General features: G+C 48.0%; 2 protein-coding genes across 9 annotated transcripts; one reads left to right on the forward strand and one right to left on the reverse strand.

The window, feature by feature from the left end:
• Positions 1 to 1,618: 1,618 nt before the first annotated feature.
• On the forward strand, positions 1,619 to 13,888 carry VDAC2 (voltage dependent anion channel 2). Of its 4 annotated transcripts, none has more exons than XM_019813333.3 (11): positions 1,619 to 1,767; positions 1,900 to 1,989; positions 2,184 to 2,241; positions 3,341 to 3,409; positions 4,233 to 4,282; positions 7,382 to 7,534; positions 7,628 to 7,680; positions 8,280 to 8,507; positions 9,622 to 9,772; positions 12,293 to 12,350; positions 13,505 to 13,888. In XM_019813333.3, the coding sequence occupies exons 3-11, from the start codon at positions 2,211 to 2,213 to the stop codon at positions 13,594 to 13,596; spliced, it is 885 nt and encodes a 294-aa protein (XP_019668892.1). In that variant the 5' UTR covers positions 1,619 to 1,767; positions 1,900 to 1,989; positions 2,184 to 2,210; the 3' UTR covers positions 13,597 to 13,888. The 4 variants fall into 4 exon arrangements, with proteins under 4 accessions (XP_019668892.1, XP_011285609.1, XP_044896124.1 ...); XM_011287307.4 differs by having other exon boundaries at positions 2,187 to 2,241; XM_045040189.1 differs by lacking the exon at positions 1,619 to 1,767 and having other exon boundaries at positions 1,829 to 1,989.
• A 2,965-nt stretch (positions 13,889 to 16,853) lies between these two features.
• Positions 16,854 to 20,199, reverse strand: COMTD1 (catechol-O-methyltransferase domain containing 1). Of its 5 annotated transcripts, none has more exons than XM_045040190.1 (9): positions 19,889 to 20,199; positions 19,666 to 19,784; positions 18,726 to 19,270; positions 18,442 to 18,569; positions 18,079 to 18,184; positions 17,872 to 17,990; positions 17,713 to 17,767; positions 17,310 to 17,443; positions 16,854 to 17,106 (listed from the first exon to the last, which is right to left on the reverse strand). In XM_045040190.1, exons 3-9 carry the CDS (start codon positions 18,817 to 18,819, stop codon positions 16,954 to 16,956), a joined length of 789 nt encoding a protein of 262 aa, XP_044896125.1. In that variant the 5' UTR covers positions 18,820 to 19,270; positions 19,666 to 19,784; positions 19,889 to 20,199; the 3' UTR covers positions 16,854 to 16,953. The 5 variants fall into 5 exon arrangements, with proteins under 5 accessions (XP_044896125.1, XP_006937974.2, XP_006937972.2 ...); XM_006937912.5 differs by having other exon boundaries at positions 18,726 to 19,537; XM_006937910.4 differs by adding an exon at positions 19,481 to 19,537 and having other exon boundaries at positions 18,726 to 19,093; positions 19,666 to 20,199.
• Between the last annotated feature and the right edge of the window lie 3,774 nt (positions 20,200 to 23,973).

Genomic DNA, 23,973 nt, shown 5'->3' on the forward strand with positions numbered 1-23,973 from the left:
CTTGGACGCTTCACAGTTCTGGATACCTCTACACACACTTGACCGTAAGTGCCCTGAGAGCAGGAAGTGCAGCTGAGTGTACTTTGCTTCCCCTGTGGGCGACACAAGGTAGTTGCTTATAGTGGTGGCTGCTACTATTGCTGCTTCTAAGGGGCTTTGAATGAAAGCACTGGAATAGATTTACTGAATACAACTTTGAAATAAATTGCCATGACTCTTCTCCTGGTCATTAGGTATTCTGTACATTCCTTGGGTTCCTGGAGGTTAAACTAAAGCCTAAGGTCTGTGTTCTGTGGCACAGTGAAATTCTCTGGGGGTTAAAATTACTACAGATAGTTCACATTGTGAATAAGCCCTATTGCAGGTAATGGAGGTGGCTGAGCACAGACTAGGTTTTTCAGGAAGGCGGTGTGTCAGGCTGCATTTGGGATGAGGCATCAGTCTTTGCTATTAGTTTCACAAAAGCATCAAGCACAGCCAAAGCAAACAAGTTCCCAGTAGAACCAGGCTGATTTCAGCGCAACCTGTCTGAGCTTGAATGAAGGCATTAATTAGTGTTTCTGGTGCCTGAGCAAAGACTCTTCCTTTCTTCTAACCTGTTACAGGAGTAGTTCCAACCATAACCAGGCAAGTTTTATGGCTGAGCTTACAAATGGGAGGGAGTCCATCAGGATGCACCTTCAATCTGGGTTTGCCTTGTGGAAATCTCTATCTGGTTACCGTCTGGTTTAGGACGGTGGAACTTCCAGCAGCATTTGAGTTGAGCAGAGGTGGCTTTCAGAGCCAGAGGGGATGGGGGTTGGGAGGCTTTCCTCATTGTGTGCGGCTGAATGGCTACTAAAGACCACTTCGTCTCCTTTAAACTTGCCATTTTAGTGATGAGGAAACTCAGATACAGTAAGGATAAAATGCTGAGATTGCTGATGGATTCTGGGGCTTCAATTGACCCTATTTCTATCTCATTAGACGGCTCATTTTTTCTTGTTCTCTTAGCTCCCTCACTCTTCCAGCACACTCAAGGAACTTGAGCGCAACATTCTACTGCCTTGTCAGCAAGATTCCTAAATTTTCTAGCAGGCTTGACTCATCAAGACAGCTCCGGTTCGGTGCGTGTGCAAAGCTGTCCTATACCTAAGCCAGGAGGCGGCGACAAAAGAGGAACCCTAAGGGCTAGAAGCGAGGAAAAGGGGCGGGGCACCCTGAGGCCGGCTCCACTTAGTTCTGGGCTGGCCCTCCCACCGCGGCCTCTGCGATGGGAGGTGGGCGAAGGCAGTGAGTGCGGGTGGCGTTGGAAGTGGCGCCCCAGTGTCCCATTCGTTCTTCCTGGGCTTGGAGAGTCTTTCAGAAGCGCACGCTGCACTTGCTCAGGTTAGGCCGGGGTAACGCTAGCTAACTCCTTTCAGACGCCCTGCACGGAGACGGTCTCTGCAGGGTATGGGAAGCACACCCCTGAAGGAAGTTGGAGAGTCGTACGTGACCCCCGTGCTGCGCAGCCGCGCCTAGTGGCGCCGGGTCCCGCGCGGGTGCGCGCCTGACGCCCCACCCCATCCATGAGGAGCGCGCGCCGGGCCTCGGCCCCATTTCCCGCACGCGCAGTCCCTACAGCGCTGCCTCCGCCGTTCCCCGCCCCCTCTCCTCTGGGGTTGCCCTCGTCGCTGCCTGACCCGAGGTCCAGCAGCCTCTGCCTTTCCGGCCCCCGCCGACGGACAGAAGCAGCCCACCCCGGGGCCGGGTGTGTCTTCGGCCCTCGTGGCTGTTCTGAAGCAGGTTGGAGTGGACAGCGGGCGGCGTTGCGGGGGCCGGCGCGGCGGACAGCCTCGGGGGCAACGGCGGGGTCCTGGCGGGGGGAGGACAGGGTTGCGGCGGGCGGAACGGTGTCTCCTTCACTTCGCCCTCCAGCCGCGGTAGCTGCAGCCGAAGCCTGAGCGAGCCGAGCGGCCTCAGCTGCGAGCAGAGCGGCGGCAGCAGCCCCTCCCGGGAGAGCACCAGGTACGCCGCTGTCGCGTCACTTGGCCGCCTAGGCCCCGACGGCCAAGCAGGACGCCTTAGCCACACTCGGGGTCGGCCCTGGCTCCCTAAGATGGCCGCGCAGCCCCGCGGCTCTTCGCCTCCCTGTCTGAGACCCCCTTCTGGCCTCTTGACTTGTCCCTAACCCCCGTTGACCGCACCTCTTGTCCCTCCAGCAGATCACCTCTTTCTGTGGCTTCGCCATGGCGACCTATGGACAGAGCTGCGCGCGGCGTAAGTAGAGCAGAGATGTCTGCGGGATGGGGCGGGGTTGGCTGGGAGTCGAAGCCTGTCCACCGGAAAACCGCACCTTCTTTCCCCTGATCTTTCCAAGGGCTTGGAAACTCGCCCCTTTCGGTAGCCGCTCCACCGTCTGACTGCCTCAGCTCTGCGGAGGAGGGGCTGGGCTGTGGGATTTCAGATAGAGGGACTAGGTCAGGGGAGTTGGTCTGTGGACGCATCACCTCCACCTCTTGAACGTGCCTTTGACGAACTCGAAAGCAAAAAGTTACTGTTGGATTCAGCCTTTGGAAGATTGGGTCAGTCACTTTTTTAGAGGAAGTAGTAACCCCCTTGGTGAGAGCACAAGGTCATTACACGTGCTCCTAAGGGCGTGGACGTGCTCTGTAGAATGAATGAGCTGGTATAACCGCCACAGATTGCTTGTCCTTAAGCCGCGTAGCATTGGCCAAGGACTTGAGTGCCATATTAATATGCCTAAAGTGCTTTTTGATAGTTAGTTGATGTAGATACTTGAGTGAATCCCAGTTTATTGTGTTTTTGTCTAAATTCTAGTATTTAAATTAACGTGTTAATTACCTATCTCTTCCCACTCCAGAATATTGGTTTCGAACTCATGGAGGATACTAAGAGGTCTGTTATGGGAGAGGGCCTTGTTTCAGGTTTTGGTTTTAGGTCACTTGGTTAAATCAGCCTATCCCAGTGAATTTTGGCAGAGATTTCTGTGTGTATAGATATGTTTGTGTGTATGTGTTTGGTTCTTTGTACTAGTTGGGTCCCAAGAGGTGAGGCTGTAGATACTGTGTAAATTTAGGAATAGAAAGTCTGTTTTTTCTGTTTTGGAAGGAATTGCCCAAGTTTATATAGCCACTTACTGTGGTTATTCATTTTAGAAATAAACCTTTATTGGTGATACCTCTTTCACGGATCATTAGAATACATATAGTTAGTGTAGCTCCTGGTAGTATCAAAAGAAGACATCTTCAACAAGTTGGACTGCTTCAATTTAAAGATAGCAGTGGGTGATAATCTAGTTCCTGGACAGAAAGTGGGAGAACAGGAACCTTAACACTGGAATGTTTCTTCCCACCAGCAATGTGTATTCCTCCATCATATGCTGACCTTGGCAAAGCTGCCAGAGATATTTTCAACAAGGGATTTGGTAAGATTCTTTTTTTTCTTTCCTTTTTTTTTTTTTTCCTTACCCGCCCCCGATCAGAAGTGAAAATGTGTTTGGATTGCTTGAGGAAGTTAATAATTTTTTCAAATTGTAAATATCTTGCTGTGTTGGTTTGTTTACTAGATACATTTTAGATAAAACTTCTGTTAAAATAGTAACAATCCACATCTTTCTCCACCCCAGTTTCCTCTAATTTTTTTCAAACTGTAGTTCATGGATTTTATTTATAAGGAAAAAACAGCTGTGCTTTCATTTCCTTCAGATACAGCTTAGGTCTTGAGTGACTAGAATTAGGATGTTTAAAGTGTTTTTGCTTTGGCAGTGGTTATTCCTAGTGGTTTATGGATTTTTTCAAATGAATTTGGGTTTTCTTCTTGAAGATTTTGTTCCACATACACCCCCTCTACTTTGGATTATTTTTCCAGTTACTTAGTTGATTAATCCTAAAGGAAGATCTCTTTGGGATAATTGTTCTAAATGTCTGTATTACAATAAACTATTGGTTATTCCAAGACTTAAAGTTAATTTTCTGATCTGATATTTAGGTTTTAAAATGGTTTGAAAACCATTTTTTGTGCCATATATACACCAGAACACTAGGCAAAGCTGCATGAGATGTTCTGTGCTGTACATGTTAGTTTACATAGAGTAATTAAAAATCTTTTCATTTAAATGTTGTATCAACCCACATTTTTATGCTCCTCTGAATATATGAAGTTTTTCTGTTTTTTATGTGATTTCAGCTATTGGTATGCATTTTTTATACAGAATAATCATTTTGTTATCTTTTACTCTCTACTTGAAGGTTTTGGGTTGGTGAAACTGGATGTGAAAACAAAGTCATGCAGTGGTGTGGTGAGTGTTAGATATCTAATAAATCCTGATGAACTGTTAAATAATTTTCCTTTTTCTTTTAAAAAACATTTTTAATGTTAATCCATTTGAGAGCAAGAGCGTGTGTATGAGTGGGGGAGGGTCAGAGAGAGAGGGAGACACAGAATCTGAAGCAGGCTCCAGGCTCTGAGCTGTCAGCACAGCCCTGCGCCGGGCTCCAACTCACAAACTGCGAGATCAGGACTTCGGGATCATGACCTGAGCCAAAGTCGGCCCCCCAACCCACTGAGCCACCCAGGTGCCCCCTGCCTTTTTTGTTTTTCAGTGTTCATTCATTTGTTTGTTAGAAGAGAGAGCGGGAGCGTGCACACGCCCTTGCATGAGCAACGGAGGGGTAGAGAGACAGAATCCCAAGCAAGTTCCACACTGCTCTGATGCAGGGCTTGAGCTCTGTGAGACCCTAACCTGAACTGAAACCGAGAGTCAGATGCTTAATTGACTAAACCACCCAGGTGCTGCCCTGTTTTGAGATTGCTTTGGGGATGGTTATGTGTGTGAATACTGACTATTAACTGGTTATTTTGATAAATTCTTGCTGTAATTGTTAGCTCCCTTAGTGCATATAACTGATATTTATTAAAATTGATCATAATGTAGTTTCTTAATGCACAGACTTGGATTTCAGGGGTATTATATTGGTCACATCTGTCATTTGGCTTCTTTGGTCTGTAAGGAAGCCCAAGTGTTCACTGGTTGTGCAGCTTACCTGCTCAGAGTAATAGTACAGAGCAGTGACTTAGTGTTTGTTTTTGTGTTCCCACTCTTTAACCTCTTGAAGTCCTATATAAGCACTTGCTGTGCACTTTTGGCGTCACAAAAGCCTTCTGAGAAAAATGAAGACTCAATCCTTGTTTAAAGAGCTTGTTTATTGCTGGTTGGAGAGACAAAATAAACTTTAATCTGAAGAACAATCAGAGAAGTGTATCTAGTACTAGATTGATTAATCAAAATCTTTGTTGGAGAGAAAAGGCTTTTTGTGGACAGTGGTTAAGGAACGCTTTACAGAATTAGGTTTAAGATCAAGAAGGATGTATACGGGTTGGATTCCATACAGTATGTTTTGTTTCCATTTAATGTGTAACTCAATGTGGTACTGCTCTTGTAGTATGTACCTGGCCCCAGATAAGTCCCTTTAACAGCTCGTTCTGTTTTCTCACCTAAACTGCAGAGGTGTCCAGTTTGCTCCAGAATGTAGAAGCCTTAAGTGTTTGGTGATGGAGTGAAAGGTGTAAGCTGTTCCAGTGATGTCATCTGGTCCAGTTCTGGTCCCACATGATGATCTTGATTTTGTGTCTTGAGGATTCCTTGGAGATCTATATAGATATAGATATAGATATAGATATAGATATAGATATAGATATAGATATAGATATAGGTATAGATATAGGTATAGATATATACACACACACACACACACATACACATATATATATATAGGCTGGCTCATAACCTATAGGCTGATGGATGGCAGTGGGTGGAGCCTCAAGAGTCATTGGTCTTTGTCACTCAGGATTAAAAATAGCTGCTTCCACATATTCAGCATTCCAAGGATTTGCTAGAAGAACATGCTCCATATATATTGTTTTAGTAATGCTTTCCTTTTGTGTAGAGCACAGGAAAATGTGCAGAGCTTTCACAGTGCCAGTCCAATTTAATCCTCCAAAGGTAGATCTTGTTAATACAATACGGGAAATTGAGACCCAGAAAAGTGTCTTCTTCAGTGTTACTCATTTACTAAATGACAGCCAGAACTGGATGCCAGGACTCTTAAATTTTACATCCAGTGTTTTTTCCTGACAATCCAGTGCTTTTTAGTATGGGCACTGAGTGCCAAGCCTTGACTTGAAATTCCTGTTAAAGCATTTTACATCAGGAGATTGAGTCCATCTCACTGCAGAGCAATAGTTATACAAATGTTCTGTTTTCTAAGTGAGGGATGATTGGCCTTTTCTTCCACTGATAATATTTTTGATATTTCCTCACTCTTGCAGGCATCACAATTTCAGGTTGAGTTCTATTAGTTAGATTAGCTGTCTTCTTTAGACTTGGCTTTCCATTGGCCAAAGTGTGTAGCCATCATTAGCAGACAAATTGTGAATCAGAACACTCAGTAGGTATTTTAATATTTTAACTTGGAAGTTTGCCTGTCTGTATAATAAACTTGAAAGATTATTAGGTTTTTGGATTTTCTATAGCAGATTGTAAATTTCAGTAAGCCCTCCATATTATGCCTTCCTTTCCAGTTGGTGTGCAATTAGGGATTGGCAAGTTACTTATATTTGCTGCAAACATAAGATTATGTGGTGTGCTTCAAATTAATACCTGTATTAGATTGTTTTCTCTACTGATATTATCTATCATACATAATATAGTTTACATCATGCATGATAAAACCAGTTGTAGAGCAAATCTTTTCCTACTTTGTTTCGTTTTTAATGAGAATGTGAAAGATGTTTGGGAAGGTATGAAATCTTAGGAAAACTTCGTCTCAGAAAAATAGAATATTGGGGTTACCAAAGATTTTAAATTTTTTCTCATGGCATGAATTCTTCCTACACTGGAGTGCTTTCTGTTGTAGGAATTTTCAGGAAACATTTCCTAATAGTGTGTCAGTTATTATAAATGCTCATTTTAGTGATGGGGGGGCATCTATGATTAACCATACTAACCTTCGTGGTGTTTTATTTAATATCAGGCAGAAAGCAGACAGTGCCAAAACATTCATTCCTCCCCGCCACCTTCCCTGATTTTTAAATTCCAAATAAAATCACCTTAGTGGAAGTTTCCTTAAAAGGTCTACAGTTTGTCGTTCATTTGAGAATTAAATACAGGTTAACTTGTGATTGGTTGGAAATGTCCAGTGTATGTAAGGTGGCAGTTAGTAACTGACAGGCTAATTTGTTCTTGTATGTACTCACAGTAGCAGAGGATAGGAATATTTGGGAAACTGGAAAAAAGGATTAGTGAAATTCCTGTATTTTAGTGGGTTTTTATGTAAGTTAGGCAGTGATTCTTCTAGGCTTACAAGAAAGTTCATGAAGTCATTTATTGTCTTACTAGGAATTCTCAACATCTGGTTCATCTAACACAGACACTGGTAAAGTTACTGGAACCTTGGAGACCAAATATAAATGGTGTGAGTATGGTCTGACTTTCACAGAAAAGTGGAACACTGATAACACTCTGGGAACAGAAATAGCAATTGAAGACCAGGTAACATTTTGAACATGTGTTTTAGTATTAATTTATTTTTGTAATTCAAAAAGGAAATAATGATGAAAACAAATTCTTTTTCTCTCAAAATAGATTTGTCAAGGTTTGAAACTGACATTTGATACTACCTTTTCACCAAACACGGGGTAAGCATGTAACAGACATTTTTATCTGCTTTAAATTTCATTTTTATTTTTAAGTAATCTCTATATCCAGTGTGGAGCTTTAGCTCAACCCTGAGATCAAGAGTCGTATGCTCTAGCAACTGAGCCAGCCAGGCACCCCTTTATCTGCTTTAAAAGCATTTCTGTATATTTAGGAAAGGTGCACGTTTACTGTTTGATAGCTTCCTTAACTTCCTTGTGGTGGTGAATTTCTGTTTTTGCCTTTGGAAGATGATGAGTACTACAGTCGCTATTGTTGGCTTCCCTTCAAATATATGCCTCTTCCCATTGTGGCACTAACTTGGGTAATTAACATGTTTCTAATAGGCTTTTGTGACTGATTGCCAGTCGTGCAAAAAGCAATCTTCTGATGGTGGTGGAAGTCCAGTAACTCCATGTTCCCTTGTTTTTTTTAGCTCACTGAGCTGTATCTTCTTTACCTCTTAGGGTTATCCTACTACTGCTTTTACTCCCCATTTGTGCTGCAGTTCATAAATCCCTCTTGTGCTGTCTGTGCAGAGGTTGAGTGTGTAAGGCTTTCCCACTGGCATCAGTTTTAAGTCAGCTTGTTCTTTTTCCAGAAAGAAAAGTGGTAAAATCAAGTCTTCTTACAAGAGGGAGTGTATAAACCTCGGTTGTGATGTTGACTTTGATTTTGCTGGACCTGCAATCCATGGTTCAGCTGTCTTTGGTTATGAGGGCTGGCTTGCTGGGTACCAGATGACCTTTGACAGTGCCAAATCAAAGCTGACAAGAAACAACTTTGCAGTGGGCTACAGGACTGGGGATTTCCAGCTACACACTAATGTGTGAGTATTTGCTTTGTGGGTTATGGGGACATAGGACCTGGGAGTGGTATTGATGTCACCTGTCATTTCTTATGAACCCAGGTACAATCTAAAGGATTTCTCTTAAAAAAAAAAAAAAAGAATTTCTGCCTTTTTAAAAGAAAATTTCTTTATTTATTTTGAGAGTGTGTGTGCATGCATGTGTGGGAGGGGCAGAGAGAGAGAGAGAGAGAGAGAGAGAATATTCCAGGCAGGCTCCACGCTGTTAGCGCAGAGCCCGACTAGGGGCTCAAACTCACAAACTGTCAGATCATGACCTGAGCTAAAATCAGGAGTTGGATGCTTAACCAACTTAGCCACCCAGTACCCCTAAAGGATCTCTCTTAACACAAAAAGATCATCATCCTTAGGCATTTCCGGGTGCCCTTAGAAGTGTATAGTAAAAAACGTTAGTCTGACTTTTGGTGCTGAGAGAGTAAATGTTTAATTTATGTGAGGCTTGATGTGCTCTGGAGTTTTAGAAAAGGCTAAGATTTGCCAAATTACCAGTATGTTTGACTTGTCTGTGATATCTGAGGTGCTGAGTTGGTAGGATTGCCTAAAATGTATGGTGTTTTTACCTAACCCAAATTAGGTATGTATGTTGAAAGGATTTAAGAATTTTTCTCCCTTATAAAAACAACAGATTATTAAATAGCAGAAGTACAAAGAAGAAGACCAGAATTTCTCATAATCCTAATCCTACCATCTAGATGTATAATCTTTGTTACCTGATAATGTTTGGGAGTTTTCTCTTCTTATATGTAAATATAGAAAATACATATTACAAAGCCTGGTTTATAATCCCTCCCGTACTACCTTAATACATTTTGATAATTTTATTGTAGCATTCTACAGCATGATTATTAATGGCTGGGTGGTAATTCTACTGAATGATTTATCATGATTTGTATGACCTTACTTTGGGGCATACATTGGAATAAAGACCTTTTAAAACACGTTTTCAGTGGAATACTAGAGACCCATGTGAGCAGTATAACTATAGCATTGTTTAACTATAATTCTACAATATCAGCTTAGTGCTGTAGACATTACAGTGTCTGTTTTAGATTTACTAATTTAAAGTATCTTACAGCAATGATGGGACAGAATTTGGAGGTTCAATTTATCAGAAAGTATGTGAAGATCTTGACACTTCAGTAAACCTTGCTTGGACATCAGGTACCAACTGCACTCGCTTTGGCATTGCAGCCAAATATCAGTTGGACCCCACTGCTTCCATTTCTGTGAGTACTGCTGTGGGCTTGGAGTGGGCTCTTTGCTTGTGGGAATTCATCTTTGGGTAGATTGAATTGTATTGAAAGTTTGAACCGTGGTTCACAGGATCCCTAGTTTACTCCTAGATTGGAATTAGAATTTGTAATGCTGCATTTTCTGTGGAGACAGTGTTAGAAGTTTGTTACCAGGTCATAGGAGTTTGTTTAACCTCAAAAGCTGCTCAGTTAGTGTGGATAATAACCCTGAGCTCCAAGCCTGTCTAAGCTCAGGTAAGCCAGTGTTTTGGCCCCAGGCCAGGAGTAATAGCATTTTAATTGTTACTTTGTCTTTCTATAGGAAATAGTAGTACTATGTTAGTTGGACTCTGTCTTTTTTTTTTTTTTCCAACGTTTATTTATTTTTGGGACAGAGAGAGACAGAGCATGAACGGGGGAGGGGCAGAGAGAGAGGGAGACAGAATCGGAAACAGGCTCCAGGCTCCGAGCCATCAGCCCAGAGCCTGACGCGGGGCTCGAACTCACGGACCGCGAGATCGTGACCTGGCTGAAGTCGGACGCTTAACTGACTGCGCCACCCAGGCGCCCCGGACTCTGTCTTTATGGTTAACAAAATATCTTTAGATTTGATCTTCAGGGTCTGTGGTACAAATGCTGTTTTGCAGGTGGAGATCCCAAAGCTTAGAGAGAGAAAGGACTTTCCTTACTGCTAGGCCCAGAGCAGAAGGGGTAGAACCAGAAGGGGTTGTACATCTTTTGATTTCCCTCCTGGCTAGGGTGACCACTAGCTCATCCTGCTTTGCCTGGGACTATTCCAGCTTTAGCATTAAGAGTCCTGCATCCCAGGGGCACATGGGTGGCTCAGTCGGCAAAGTGTTCCACTTTGGCTCAGGTCATAATTTCACGGTTTGTGAGTTTGAGCCCAGTGTCAGGCTCTGTGCTGACAACTCAGAACCTAGAGCCTGCTTCGGATTCTGTGTCTCCCTCTCTCTCTGCCTCTCCCCGCCTGCGCTTTCTCTCAAAATAATAAACATTAAAAAAAAAAAAGTCTTGCATCCCAAGAACTCCCTTCCACCTGTTCTTGGTTAGTTGGGGTGGATAACCACCCTAGTCCTTTTCTTAGGCTTTTTTTTTTTTTTTTAATGTTTGTTTTTGAGAGAGAGAGAGAGAGAGACAGACAGCTTGAGCAGGAGGAGGGGCAGAGAGAGAGGGAGACACAGAATCGAAAGCAGACTCCAGGCTCTGCACTGTCCGCACGGAGCCCGACTGGGGGCTCGAACCCGTGAACCATGAGATCATGACCTGAGCCAAAGTTGGACACTCAACTGACTGAGCTACCCAGTCTCTTTGCTTCTTTGCTATTTCATCCTTCAGTCATAGTGGGTTTAGGGTAGAAGGGCGTGCAGTGTCTGAGAGTGTAGAGGCAAGGCACTGGCTCTATTTGAGGCACATTAGCAGCTGTTCCTGTGTGTCAGTTGCTTACAGGTCAGGCACTGCCTATACTGTATGTACTGGGAATAAAAGGAAGTTAAACCTTCCCCGAGAGTTATTTCTGTTACGTAAAGTGATCTTCATTCCTGAGAACAATGTTTTGATAATTTAGGCAGTTAAGCTTTAGCCTCACTCTTATTTTATGATAGCAGTTGTAAGCAGAAAGAATGAGAAGCACCCAGAATGCTTTTCCCATTGGCAAGGCAGTGATTCATTTATTTTTCCCGTCTGTTTCCACTTACACTGTAGCAGTAAAAACCTTAGGATTCACACATTATCCTCTGGTAGCTACGCTGCTGTTCTTTTCAAATGTATGTCCATGGCACCATCACAGATTTAATGCCAGCTGATGTAGCTCTCTCATAGTCTAAAATGGGAAGGCAACTTTGGCCTGTGTGCCATTGAGTGACTCCTGGGGATTAGTTTGGAAATACATCTAACATTTCTAGTGCCCCTGTGCCCCCAATCAAGCATCACCCTGAAGTATTGCCCATCACAGTTTGATGGTTTACTTCTATTCTGAAATAGTAGAAACTTGTATCCAGTTTTGTCTGAGGCTCTTAGCTTGTTGGACACAAGATGGTCACTAGTGGGGCATTTCTTTCTTAAGACCAATAGCTCACTTGGCCATTGGTGGCTAGTGAAGGCTTGGCTGTGTGCCGAGTGAATGTAAGTGTCGTTTATGTGACTTTTGCTTGTAGGTACATCATTTCTGTCTCTGGACTGGACTGTTTTGATGTTACACATTACAAGAGTGTAGACATCAAATAATTTCCAAATCTGTTTTGATCCTAGAGGTTGTTTGTCACCTTTTTACAATGAAGAAAATTGGGTCCTACTGATAATCTGACTTTGAGTTTAATGGATAAGAATTAAGTGGCACCTGGCTGTTGTTTGGCTTAATAACAATATTGAATTTCAGTATTTCACATGTGAATAAAAAAGCAGAACACTTCATAATTGCATGATAAGGAAACCTGGAGGGCCTTTGTCTCTCCGGAGATTCAAAAAGTTTACAGCTGTTTTTGTATTTTATTTTAGGCAAAAGTCAACAACTCTAGTTTAATTGGAGTGGGCTATACTCAGACTCTGAGGCCTGGTAAGTGTTCTTGATACGTAGGATTTTTTTGATGGTGTTTCAAAAATTATTTTTTATTTCTCAGCTTCTTTGTAAACCTTTCAAAAACAGTACTATGAACATGTTTATCTTTTGCCACAATTTTTTTTATTCCTTTTTTTTTCCTTTTTTTTTTGCTGGGCTGTTTGGAAGTTGGAGCTGTCATGACACTTCCCTAAATGCTTCAGCATGCATCTACTCAGAACAGGAGTGTTGTGCTCTCTGACATAACTCATTGCTTTCATTGTTTGGTCTCTGTAGTCTCGTTTACTTTATGTACTATTTTGAGCCTTGCTATGTTTTCTAGAGCAGTACTTACCAAATTTTAGTGTGCATGAATCACCCGGGGACTCATCAAAATGCAGATTCTGAGCCCATAGATCTGGATGAAGGGTTCTGTCTTTCTAACAAGCTCTTGTGTGACGCCAGTGTTACTGGTTCTTGGACCACATTTGAATAGCAGGTTCTAAAGCACTTGGAACTCCCCCCCCCCCCCCCCCCCCTTTCAAATAGGGATTTTCCCCCAGACTTTATTTTGGCCTTTTGGAAACCTAAAGGAAAGAATGGTATGAAGAACACCCATATGCCCTTAGCCACATTTACCAGTTAACATTTACCACATGTGTTTTCTCTGTCCATGTCTGCATACATAATCCTTTTTTTCTCTATATGCCTTTAAGAATTATTTGTTTTGTAGACATGTGGATACACCAGCCCTAACATGCATATCCTGAGATTAAGACATTTTTCTTCCTAACTACAATACCACTGTTATAGCTAAGGAAATTAACATTAATTTAGCAATATGTAATAGTCTATACATGTAGTCTATATTCTGTTTTCCCCACTTCTCTATTGTAGTTTTCCTTTCCTGAGTCCAATTATGATTTTCCTTTGTAGCATATTGAATATTACTATATTTTCTAGAGCACTTTGAACTTTATTAACATTTTTATGCTCTGTGACTTTATCTCTTTACTTTCTGAATTCTCTTGTATCTCTGATACTCCTAAGTGCCCTCTGGTGGCTGGCACTAGTAGGTCATCTGACAGGCTGAGGAGGGACAGGCAGGCTATTAAAGATTGCAGACTTTGGAGGTGTTCAGACAAATCATAGTTGCCTGCTTTTGTTTACAGGTGTCAAGCTTACACTGTCTGCTCTGGTAGATGGGAAGAGCATTAATGCTGGAGGCCACAAACTTGGGCTTGCCCTGGAGTTGGAGGCTTAATCTAGCTGAAAGAAACCTCTGGGAATGGATATCAGAAGATTTGGCCTTAATATATTTCCAGTGTGACCGACCAGCAGGCTTTTTCCCCCCAAGAAGGTGATCAAAACAAAGGATGATCTAAACAAGAGCTGTATTTTAAACATTTAGACAGTTACTTGTTAGCTGGTTTCTAGTTGAATCGGTTATCTAGTTACCAATGCTGCAGTCGTGCAGTCACCTATACATTATTTAAATGTATTTAACTGTTAAATGCGCTACCCACCAATAATGAAATAGACCTTTATGAAAACTGTGCAGTTGTGTGCATGTTTGTTTTTATGTTCTTATTAACATTGAAAATTGCCATTGAATGAGATGGATCAGTGGAAGTTTTAAGATGAGGTTAAAAAATTTTGTTAAATTCAACTATTAGAGTTACTTTTGGTATCCCAAAACATTACAGATTATGAATAAAACAAGTATACATAACTAATGACTCCAAGTATTTGCAGAGTTAAACATTTGCCAGCTAGGGTCAAATCTCCCTTGTATCTAGTTAGTACTTTATTTTTCTGGTGAGCATTTTGCTTTTTACCTAAATCTGTGCCATTAAGTCCTCTGTGTCCCTAAAGTAACTCCATGAGCTTTTTGGACTACAATAAAATAAGAGGATATATGCCTTTATATCTTCAGTTTGTAAGTTTGTCCAAAATTCCATTGGATCACTGTTGACCCCAGGAGGGAGTGGAGAGTAAGTGATGAAGAAAGGAAGAAGGGATGGTGCTGAAGGTTAGCCACATACACCACACCCCTGCAAGCTATCGCTGTGGAAAATGAGCTAGGCCATAGGTGGGATGGGACAAGGTGTAGGCAAGTGGAGTGGGGTGTCTGTAACCAGAGGAACTGAGAAGGGAATATGTGGGCCTCGGTCAGATGTCAGTCATTTCATTCTAGGCAGACACTGACTGAAAGGGTCGGACTTAAGTGTGTGAGACCAGAAGCCGTGCCTTCAGGTTTTGTGGCCACTGGCCCTTAATCTGCACTTGGACTGAATGATAGAAATTAATAGGTGATTCTGGTTGGAATAGTAGGAAAGAGCAAGTGTTCTGATGGGAGGAGATAGTTTGAAGAATGTGATCAGAGTTTAAGAGAAGGGAGAGATTTGTTCACATTGAAACTACTAGACCCAGTGTACCATTTGAAGTCTGAGAGAGAACAGATAAGGAAATGTAAGTACTTTCAGACTCACTACCCAAAAAATGATACATGCTGAATATTTCTAGGTCAGAAAGAATCTGATGAGAGATTAGAAACCCAAGCAAACTTTCCACACTGGGGTGATAAAAAGGCTCCTTCTGGGGCGCCTGGGTAGCTCAGTCAGGCATCTGACTCGATTTCAGCTCAGATCATGATCTCACGGTTATAGATTGAGCCCTGCCTTGGGCTCTGTGCTCAGTGTGGAGCCTGGTTAGGATTCTCAATCTCTGCCCCTTCCCCCCATTCGTGCTCTCCTCTAAAAACAACAAAAAAAGGGGTCTTTCTGATCTTACTGTGTTCGTCTTGACGGACTGGCAGAAATGGCCTGTATGAATAAGATAGGACTTAATGGCAGAAAGTTGGAATTTGAGCCATTTGAGAGACACTGTTGCTAGGTTAAAAAAGATGTCTGCAAGTTAGGTGTGAAAACACCTCATGCTTTTGGGATACACAGGAGAGCTGTGAAGTAGCTCAGCAGACCGCTGAGAAACTGCTGGCGGTGCTTGGTGGGAAGGAACTGGTCACAGGCCTGGTGACCCCTGAAGCCTCCTGGATGACCTGCTGCCCCTTAGTTAACCAGTGGCCTTCCCTCATGTTGTGTTTACCTGGTCCAGTACTCAGGACTGGGTGTGGCACAAGTGAGCTACCAGTTTGTCAAAGATCTATTTAAGAGTAAATTGGGCCTGTTCACCCATGTGCATCCTTTTTTTTTTTTTTAAACATTTATTTTTGAGACAAAGCATGAACGGGGGAGGGGCAGAGAGAGAGGGAGACACAGAATCTGAAACAGGCTCCAGACTCTGAGCTGTCAGCACAGAGCCCGACACGGGGCTCGAACCCACGGACCGTGAGATCATGACCTGGGTCGAAGTCAGACGCTTAACCGGCTGAGCCACCCAGGTGCCCCTTCCCCATGTGCAACCTTAATAGGCTTTAATGTGTGGAGAGACAAGGGTTGGTTCACACCCAGAGCCCTGTGGGTTAAAATGTAAGGTACGTACCAAGAAGTTTAGGATTATGAAAGTTGCCTGTTAACGGTCTCCTGTGGCCTTGTTTCTAGTAGCCTCCAGCCTCGTAGCAGCACCCAGGCCTAACCAAGTGGTGGCAAAACCTGATTGTCTTCTAGGCTGATGCCATTTCTGCCTGAGGCAGTGTTAGTGGGAAGAACACTTCATCTGTGGCCTGGAGATACCTTCCTAGGGGATTAGGATTAGGGAGGTTTAGATGAGAGAAGTGAAGCACCTGGCTTCCCTCCACCTCAGCTCGTAGATGTTGGTGCCGGACAGCCTAACCATATCTTCATCTTCCTCTGGGGAACTTATTTAAAACCGCAGTACTGATGGTCTCCTCCTACCTGTTGGCCTGTCTGCTTCACACCTTTCTGGTCAGTGATCCCACTCAGTCCCTCACCTTTCTCCAGGACTTCAGGGGGAGGACAGGATATATACTCCAACCTCGTGGTCCTCAGGTCTAAGTCAAGTGGCCTGTTTTTCAGAAATGATGTCCACTGACCAGAGCCTCCACTGTAGAGGTGAGATCGAGCTGACAGTGCTGTGAAAACATGGGCAGATAGCAGAACCAGCATAACCTGTGAAAGTACCCAGCCACAAACCTGGTCAGCTGTAGGGTCTGTTTCCTGTTGTCAGACTCCAGCTGTGGTCTCCCAACCAGTCCCAGCTGCGCCAAACAAGAGCTTCATTCACTTGACCCTCCTAGGAAGCTAAGTAGGAGGGAGACCAAGGCGGGGCTCTAGCGAGCATCCTGTGGAGTGGAGGCAAATCCGAAGAGCTGGGATCTCTGAGCAACTGTATGTGGCCAGGTCAATCAAAACTTTATATCTTGCCTCCCGTCAGCTGGAGGCTCCTACTCAGGCTTTAGCCCTGGTGCCACGTGGTCCTCAGGACAGTGCCACGGAGGGGATGACGCCTATGACCTCAAGGCTCCCTTCTGCTGAAGAACCTGCCAGTGCTGGGCCCTCCCTCCCTACCCCACGTTAGAGCCACGTACGGAGGCTGAGAAGATCTTGTCCCAGGCCCCACTTTATTGTCGAATTTAGAACTCAGGGTTGATGTCTGGGGTACCCAGGTCCCCTCACTTGAGGCCACTCTCGGGGGGCCAGCCCTAGATCTTGAAGGCTAAGGTGAGGCCGTCGCCCAGAGGCAGAAGGCTGATGTGGACCCTGGCGTCCCGCAGGATGCGCTCGTTCAGGTTCCGCACGCACTGGGCCTCGGTGTCCCGCGGTTGAGGCTGTAACACCTCTCCGCGCCACAGGACCTGCGGAGGGGCGGGGCATCATGGAGGGACAGGGCCGAGGAGGAGGTGCCTAAGCAGGAGGAGGGGTGAGAGCTGGAGACAGGACCCCAGGGGGAGAAAGCACTGGGCGGGGCTTTGTGGCATGGGGGCGGGGCACAGGGAGGAGCCAAGGGAAAAGACGGAGACCCAGCCCAGGAGGGCTCTCCCCCTAGTCTATCCCTTACACTGAGGACGGCGAGGACTCCTCCAGGGCGCAGCAGCTGCAGGCATCGCTCATAGTAGGCGGCACAGTTCTCCTTGTCCGCGTCCACCACGGCCACGTCGAAGGTGCCAGCTTCGCCCGCGGCCAGGAGCTCGTCTTGAGGGGGGGGCGGGGGGTAAGATAGGTCTTGAGTCCGCAGCCCAGGTGGTCAGAAGCCCCTGCCCAGGCCTGCCCAGGTGCTGTGACCATTCAGGGACTCTGGTCTGGAGGGGCGCCCTGCCACCCAGCATGTGGCCGCATAGGTGAGGCCAGGAAGCAGAGGACTGTCACTGCCTCAAGCCCGCCCAGTAGACCTGGTCACTAGCTCACGCCCAGTCGTCCCACTTAGAAAATGGTGCCAAGGCCCCTTCTACTCCGTTGCTCACCCAGGGTCTCCAGGGCGGGCTTCAACCGAAGGTCGATCTTGTGTTCCTCCTCAGCCTGCGGAAGGAGTGGGGTCACAGCCAGCAGGTCCTTTCTCCTAGGGCTGGGAGTGGTCAGGCTCCAAGGGCCTGACGAGGGCCTCAAATGTGCGGGACACTCACCTGCCTCCACAGGGGCCGCCCCAGCTCCAGAGGCTCTGGGTTCACCTCGCAGGTTATTACGCGCCCGGCCGGGGGCAGCGCCAAGGCCAACGCTAGGGCTGAGTAGCCTGTGAAAGTGCCTGTGGGCAGGGACATGGACAGGCTCAGGCCAGAATGGGGGACATCCTGGTGACTTAGGCTCCCAGTGGTCCCAGCCGTGCGCCCTACCCAGGTCCAGCGCCTTCTTCGCCTTGATGAGTCGTGCCAGGTTGGCCAGAAGCTGGGCCTGCTCACAGGTCATCATGGAATCTCCCTGCGGCTGCTCCAGGGTCAGCTGTGTCGCGGTGGTGGAGGGGAGAGGGTCGCACCACCACTGCCAGTCACCCAGCTCCGCCCCGTGTTCACACCCCCTCCAGGTGCGCGGCTGTGGGCGTGGCCTAGGGGGACTGGCCCTCAGGGAACGCCCACCGCGCCCCGCCTGCGGTGTCCCGGAAGCCCGGGGAGCTCCAAGGCCCAGCCCAAGGTCACACAAGCACGTGGGGCCCGCTGGGTCCGAAGTGGGCGCCTGTTCCCGCCCCTGGCCCTGCTGACCAGCCGTAGGCTCCGCAGCACCGGATGCTCCCGCATGGAGCGGCTCAGCAGATACTGCCAGAGGGGGCTGTCTTCAGGGGGCAGCAGGCGCTTCTCTCGCCGGGATCGCTCCGGATGGCACCGTCTCCCTGACGGGGAGGGGTCCTGGGTCAGGGTCTGGGACTCCGGGGCGCCAGGGCTGAGCTTCAGCCTCAGCCAGCCTCGCGGAGTCACGGGCTCCGCTCCCGCACCTGCCCCGCCTGCGGGGGCTCTGCGGGAGGTGCCGCAGGCCCCGCCTTACTCACCCAGGAAGAGGCCGGTGGCGAAGGCGGCGCCCAGCGCGGCGGAGCCCAGGACCAACGCGGCGGGCACAGAGAGCCGGGGTGCGGGCTGGATCATGGTGTGGCCAGGAGGGAGAGACGTCCAGGTCACTTGGCTTGGGCTTCTGCGCCCGTACTGGGACCCGCCTGCCTTCTAGTCTCCGCCTTGTCCCGGTACTGCCCGCAGAACTGCGGTCTCGAACGCCATCTGGCGGCCGCACAGCTTTACTGCAAGCCCCGCCAGAGCGAGCCGGGCGCCATCTGGTGGCTGCGCTTGGAACTGCGCCCGGGAAGGGGAGCAAGCCTGCATCTGGGGTCTGGGCTTTCGGTGCGGGTCCTCGAGGTCTACGGTCCTGGGTCAGGGAGGTAGAAATTTGATGCCCCTCCTGGGTGCTTCTTATTATCGCTGCTGCTTCTGCTGGGACCCTGGGGCATATGTGGGTGGGTGGCTGGGCCGCTGGCGTAACAGGATAGTAATTTGCACGAAGTGATAGAAATTACAGGAGTTCCGAGAGGGACTGGGAGGCTTCCTGTGGGAGGTGAGTGAGGGTATCCGATTGAAGGACCCGGTTTGGGGACAAAAACCACAGGAGGGGAGGCTTGAGAGGGGAGGCTTGTTGATGGGGCCCTGAGACAAGGTTCTTAGAAACCCGCCGTCGGGTGCCAGACAGACGTATGAGCTCTTGGGTCCCTCTTTCTCAGCCTGTTTATTTTGTGTGAAGTAGGAACCACGGTCTTACCGTAAACAGCACCAGATCCCACAACCTGGCACACAGTAGGTGTCCAGTAAATGGCAGCTGTGGAGACATGTGGAGGCAGGAGTGGAGACATTTGGGGGAGGGGGAGTGATTGCAGGGCAGGTGAGGTCCCCTTGCAGGGCTGTTCTGCAGGGTCACTCTCCAGTGAGCACTGATGGAACACTTACCGTAACACAAAGTGGGGAAGGCGAAAGAAGCCAGTGGCTTGTATTCCTAGTGACGCTGCATTCAGAGACCACAGCACACACTAGAATGGGGAGCAGCTCTGCTTTCACAATTTCCTCTTCTGCAAAATGGGGTTATTCACAGTCGCCACCTCCCAGGGGATGAAACGAGAAAATCCACGTGAAGGATTTACACAGGGCCGGCACTTGGTGGGCTGTAACTTACATTTAAAAGGAGTCCAGGGCCAAAGGGCAGCGGGTCATCCGGCCGCTCAAGGTCACCTCCCCCCCCGGGCTGGGTGCTCCAACAGCCCATTTAGTACCCACTCTGGCCAGTCAGGAACTCCACCGGGGGGCTTCCCAGAGGAGGCTTAGCGGGTGCGAGGCCCCCGGACCCCAAGGCCCAGAGGCAGGTTTGTTGAGGTTTAGGGGGTGGTCCGTGAGATCGGCTAAGCCGAGGAAGATCGGAGCGAGCTGGAGAGACTTGGAGCACAGCCCTGACCCCAGCTGGGAGGCGGTGCAGGAGGAGGGCTCAGTTCCGGGTCAAGTCTCCAGGAGCCGCTGACGTGACCTCCAGTCAGACGCAGAGGGCGGGACTGACCCCGGGCGCGGGGTGGAGCCGGCTGTCTGTGCCTGGGCTGGGCGGGGGTGCGGCTGGCTGGGAAGCACCTGCCCCTTTGCCTTCGAATCCTCTGCATCCTGGTTGGCCCCCAGTAAATGTTTCTCTGACCAGACTCTGAGCCTCATCCCCAGGGTAAGGGCTGCTGGGTCTCTCCTCTCCCAGGGCTGAGCACACAGCAAGTGATACATAAGTGCGGCCTGAGCAGTGTGCTGGAGCGGCACCCCGCTCCTTGCTGCTGCAGCTGCGGGTCTAGACAGTCAACACAGTAACCGTAGGGGCCTCCCACTGAGTACCAGGCCTTCTAAATGCAGCCTACCTATGAGGCTGGCATACTGTTCCCATTTTCCCGAGGAGGAAACCAAAGCTCAGAGAGGTGCCCTCCTCACTGACTCCATGCGCTGAGACCCAGCAAGATCCAGACACCCAAGAAGTGCTTTCCTGGCAGCCGTGCTGGGCTCTCTCCACCAGGCCACCGGCCTGGGGGCCCTGGGCTCAGCTCTACCTTGTCTGGGAGTCCGGATTTGGGCAGGCCCCCAGCTCACACCCGAGCCTCCCTCCCCAAGCCTGGCTTCCGGCGGGAGCCCCGGAGGGGGGGTGGGGGGCGGGGAGCCGGCAGGGAGGGGAGGCATGTCACCATATATCCCCGTCAGATTAAAAAACTAATTTGAAAAGATTAATGTATTCCATTCTTGTTACGCTGGCTCTGATACCTCTGGGCCCGCGGCCGCTCTGCCTCCTGATTATTGAATTTTTATGGCCTGGTAATTAATTGCAGATTCCCTGTTTTGTTCTATTTCTTTTTCTCTGACATTTTAATTTCAACAAAAAGCAGTGGTCTCCATGCAGGCTCTCTCTGGAGATCCTAATGGTCTATAAAACAGAATGACTTATAGACGTGGCACCCACTTCAGTTGGCGAGCGATTGTTTGAAACCTTGCTGATCACGCAAAATTTAATTTTTCCACCTCCCTCCCCCGTTTGCTACTCATTTCTTGTCTCTTGCATTGCAGCACCGGGGCGTCTCAGCTCACAATGAAGGGAGCAAAGTGTCGCCTTGGAATCCTACAGAGCCTTTTCCAGGAGGCTGAAAACAAAGTCAGTGTTGCTTCTTTTCCTCAGAGGTGCCCCTGCGGTGGGGAGGAGGGAGCTGGGCCTCCCCAAAGGGCCATCTGGATGTGGGCAGCTGCTCCCAGGGCCATGAGGGGCTGGGCAAGAGGAACACCATTTCTACCTCTCTGGGTTGCCCTTTTGGTCCCATGCAGGTCAAATGCCCCACTAGGCACCCAGGAACTCTCAGGCTGGTAAGGGCAGAGAAAGTGGGTGCCTCTTCATACCTTTAGGTCCATACCAGGAAGTGAGAATTGACCCCTGACAAATTCTTAGCCAAATCAGGGCCCTGGAAACAGCTTTCCACAACAATGGGTCTGGAAGAGGCCCCTGAATTTCTATCATGACACCCCCAGCTTCTACTTCTGAACTGCTGACATCACATGGGTTGGATCCTCTCTCCCAGGGGCTCCCCAGGACTGTGCAGGGCAGGGTAGGGGCAGAAAAGTAGGGTTGTGGAGTCAGGTCAGGCCTAAGCAATTGGAAGATGGAAGTGTTCAGGGGCTGCACAGGTAGGTGAGGCGAAGCAGTAGGGGGCAGTGCGGACTGGGGCACTGCAGAGCTCATGTCCCGTCCAAAGGCCTGGCAGCCACTTGGCCGCCTATGCCGCCATGTGGGAAGATGGATGCAGTGTGGCCAGAGCTTGTGAGTTCTCAAGAAGGGTTGAAATCTGGCTTGTAATGTGAAACCTCACCATTTTAAGCATTTGGATTAGACTTTTGTTTTTTTTTAAGCATTGCTTCAGCCGAACTGAATACATCTTTGATGTCTGGGTTTGATCTGGCCCCTGGGACCACCGTTTCCTCTGATTGGGAGCATGTATCAGAGGAGCTGAGACGTGGAGGTGGAGTCTGGTGGGGCCAGCTGACGCCTCTGCCCTGCCCCCACCTCAGGAATCCTTTTCCTACCTTTGGGCTCTCCATCCGCTTCCCACGCTCAGCGGGCTCTTCCCCAGCAGCTGTGGGCTGCCAGGGGCACCTTGGAGCCTCTGTCCAGGTCTTGCCTTCTGTAGGCCTCTCCATACAGAAATTTGCAGCCTGAAGTCTGACCGCATCTGGGTGAGGTTTGCCAAGCTCCCCAGGGAGGATGGCACCTGTTCACCTAAGACTTTGGGGGTGTGTGTGGGGGGGCAACGCCCTGACTCCAAGGCTCTAGGGGTGTTTCAGGCCGAGCGGATGGAATCAGAGAGACCATGAGTTAGGGGCTTCTGGGGCTTCTCAGATGAGGTGGGGACGATGGAGCCCCACTGCCTGCTCCTGCCTCCTCTGTGCTGAGATGCTACAGACCTGGCAATGCCCCGGCCTCCTGTGCCCCGGCTTCCTTATCTGGACAGGCCCAGTGGGAAAGCGACAGCACGGGCTCTAGGATCAGATGGACTTGGGGTCTGTCGTTGGTCCCATAGCTCCGTGGCTGTGAGTTCAGAGTTTCTCAGCTAGAAAGTGAGGGTGATACTTCTCTACCTCTCTCGCTGTGTACTGAGCACCCACAAACGTGCGGGCTTTGAACAGCCCCCATTTATCATTTCACAGTCCTGTGGGGCAGAAGCTGTCAAGGTATGGCTGCATTCTCTGCTTGGGGGCTCGCCACGCTGACGTCACAGTGTTGCTGGGGCTGCGGTTCTGCCGGGCCCCCCCCGGCTCTTTTCTCAGCCCACTGGTTGTTGGTGGATTTCAGCTCCTTCTCGTGAAGCTCCTGTGTCAAGGCCAGCAAAGACATCTTGGATCTTGTTGGTGCTTCAAATCACTTTGCCTTTCTCTTCTGCCTTTAAGTGCTCCTGTGCTTACGGTGGGCCCACCCAGGTAATCGCAGGTAATGTCCTTATTTTAACGTGACCTGGTTGGTAACCTTAGTTACATCTGCAAAGTCCCCTTGCCATTTAAGATAAGAACCACAGGATTCGCACTGATGGTGGAGGTCGTAGAGATCATGGGGGCAAAATTCTGTCTGCCACAATCCCCGATGACCTTGGTGTGTGTCTCATGATGTCATCTGTTTCTTTCTTCCTGTTTTTTTAAATGTTAAAAAAAAATTTTCGTTAAAAAAAAAAAGGGGGGGGGGCGCCTGGGTGGCGCAGTCGGTTAAGCGTCCGACTTCAGCCAGGTCATGATCTCGTGGTCCGTGAGTTCGAGCCCCGCGTCGGGCTCTGGGCTGATGGCTCGGAGCCTGGAGCCTGCTTCAGATTCTGTGTCTCCTTCTCTCTCTGCCCCTTCCCCACTCATGCTCTGTTTCTCTCTGTCTCTCAAAAATAAATAAATGTTAAAAAAAGTTTAAAAAAAAAAGCAACGATTAGTTGCATATTCTTTTACTGGAAGCTCGAAAGCATTCCTGATACAAACAATGTGGCCTGTTCCCACAGGAGTGGTTTGGAGTGGGTCCTGAGATAACCCTGTTTGCTTTTTCTTCAGGCTAGAGTGTCAGATTCCCCACTGTACTCAAAATCACACCCTGCAAAAGTGAGGCTCCATTTACCTCAGGGGTGAGCTCTCTCACAGGAGTCGCCCCATCCCTTGAGGCAGGCCAAGTTCCTCCCCTTCCTGACAAGTCCAAATAGCAGCCCTGGGTACTTCCTCCCACCCCTGTGC

This window comes from Felis catus, chromosome D2 (assembly GCF_018350175.1).
Source record: "Felis catus isolate Fca126 chromosome D2, F.catus_Fca126_mat1.0, whole genome shotgun sequence".
NCBI classification, from domain to species: Eukaryota; Metazoa; Chordata; class Mammalia; order Carnivora; family Felidae; genus Felis; species Felis catus.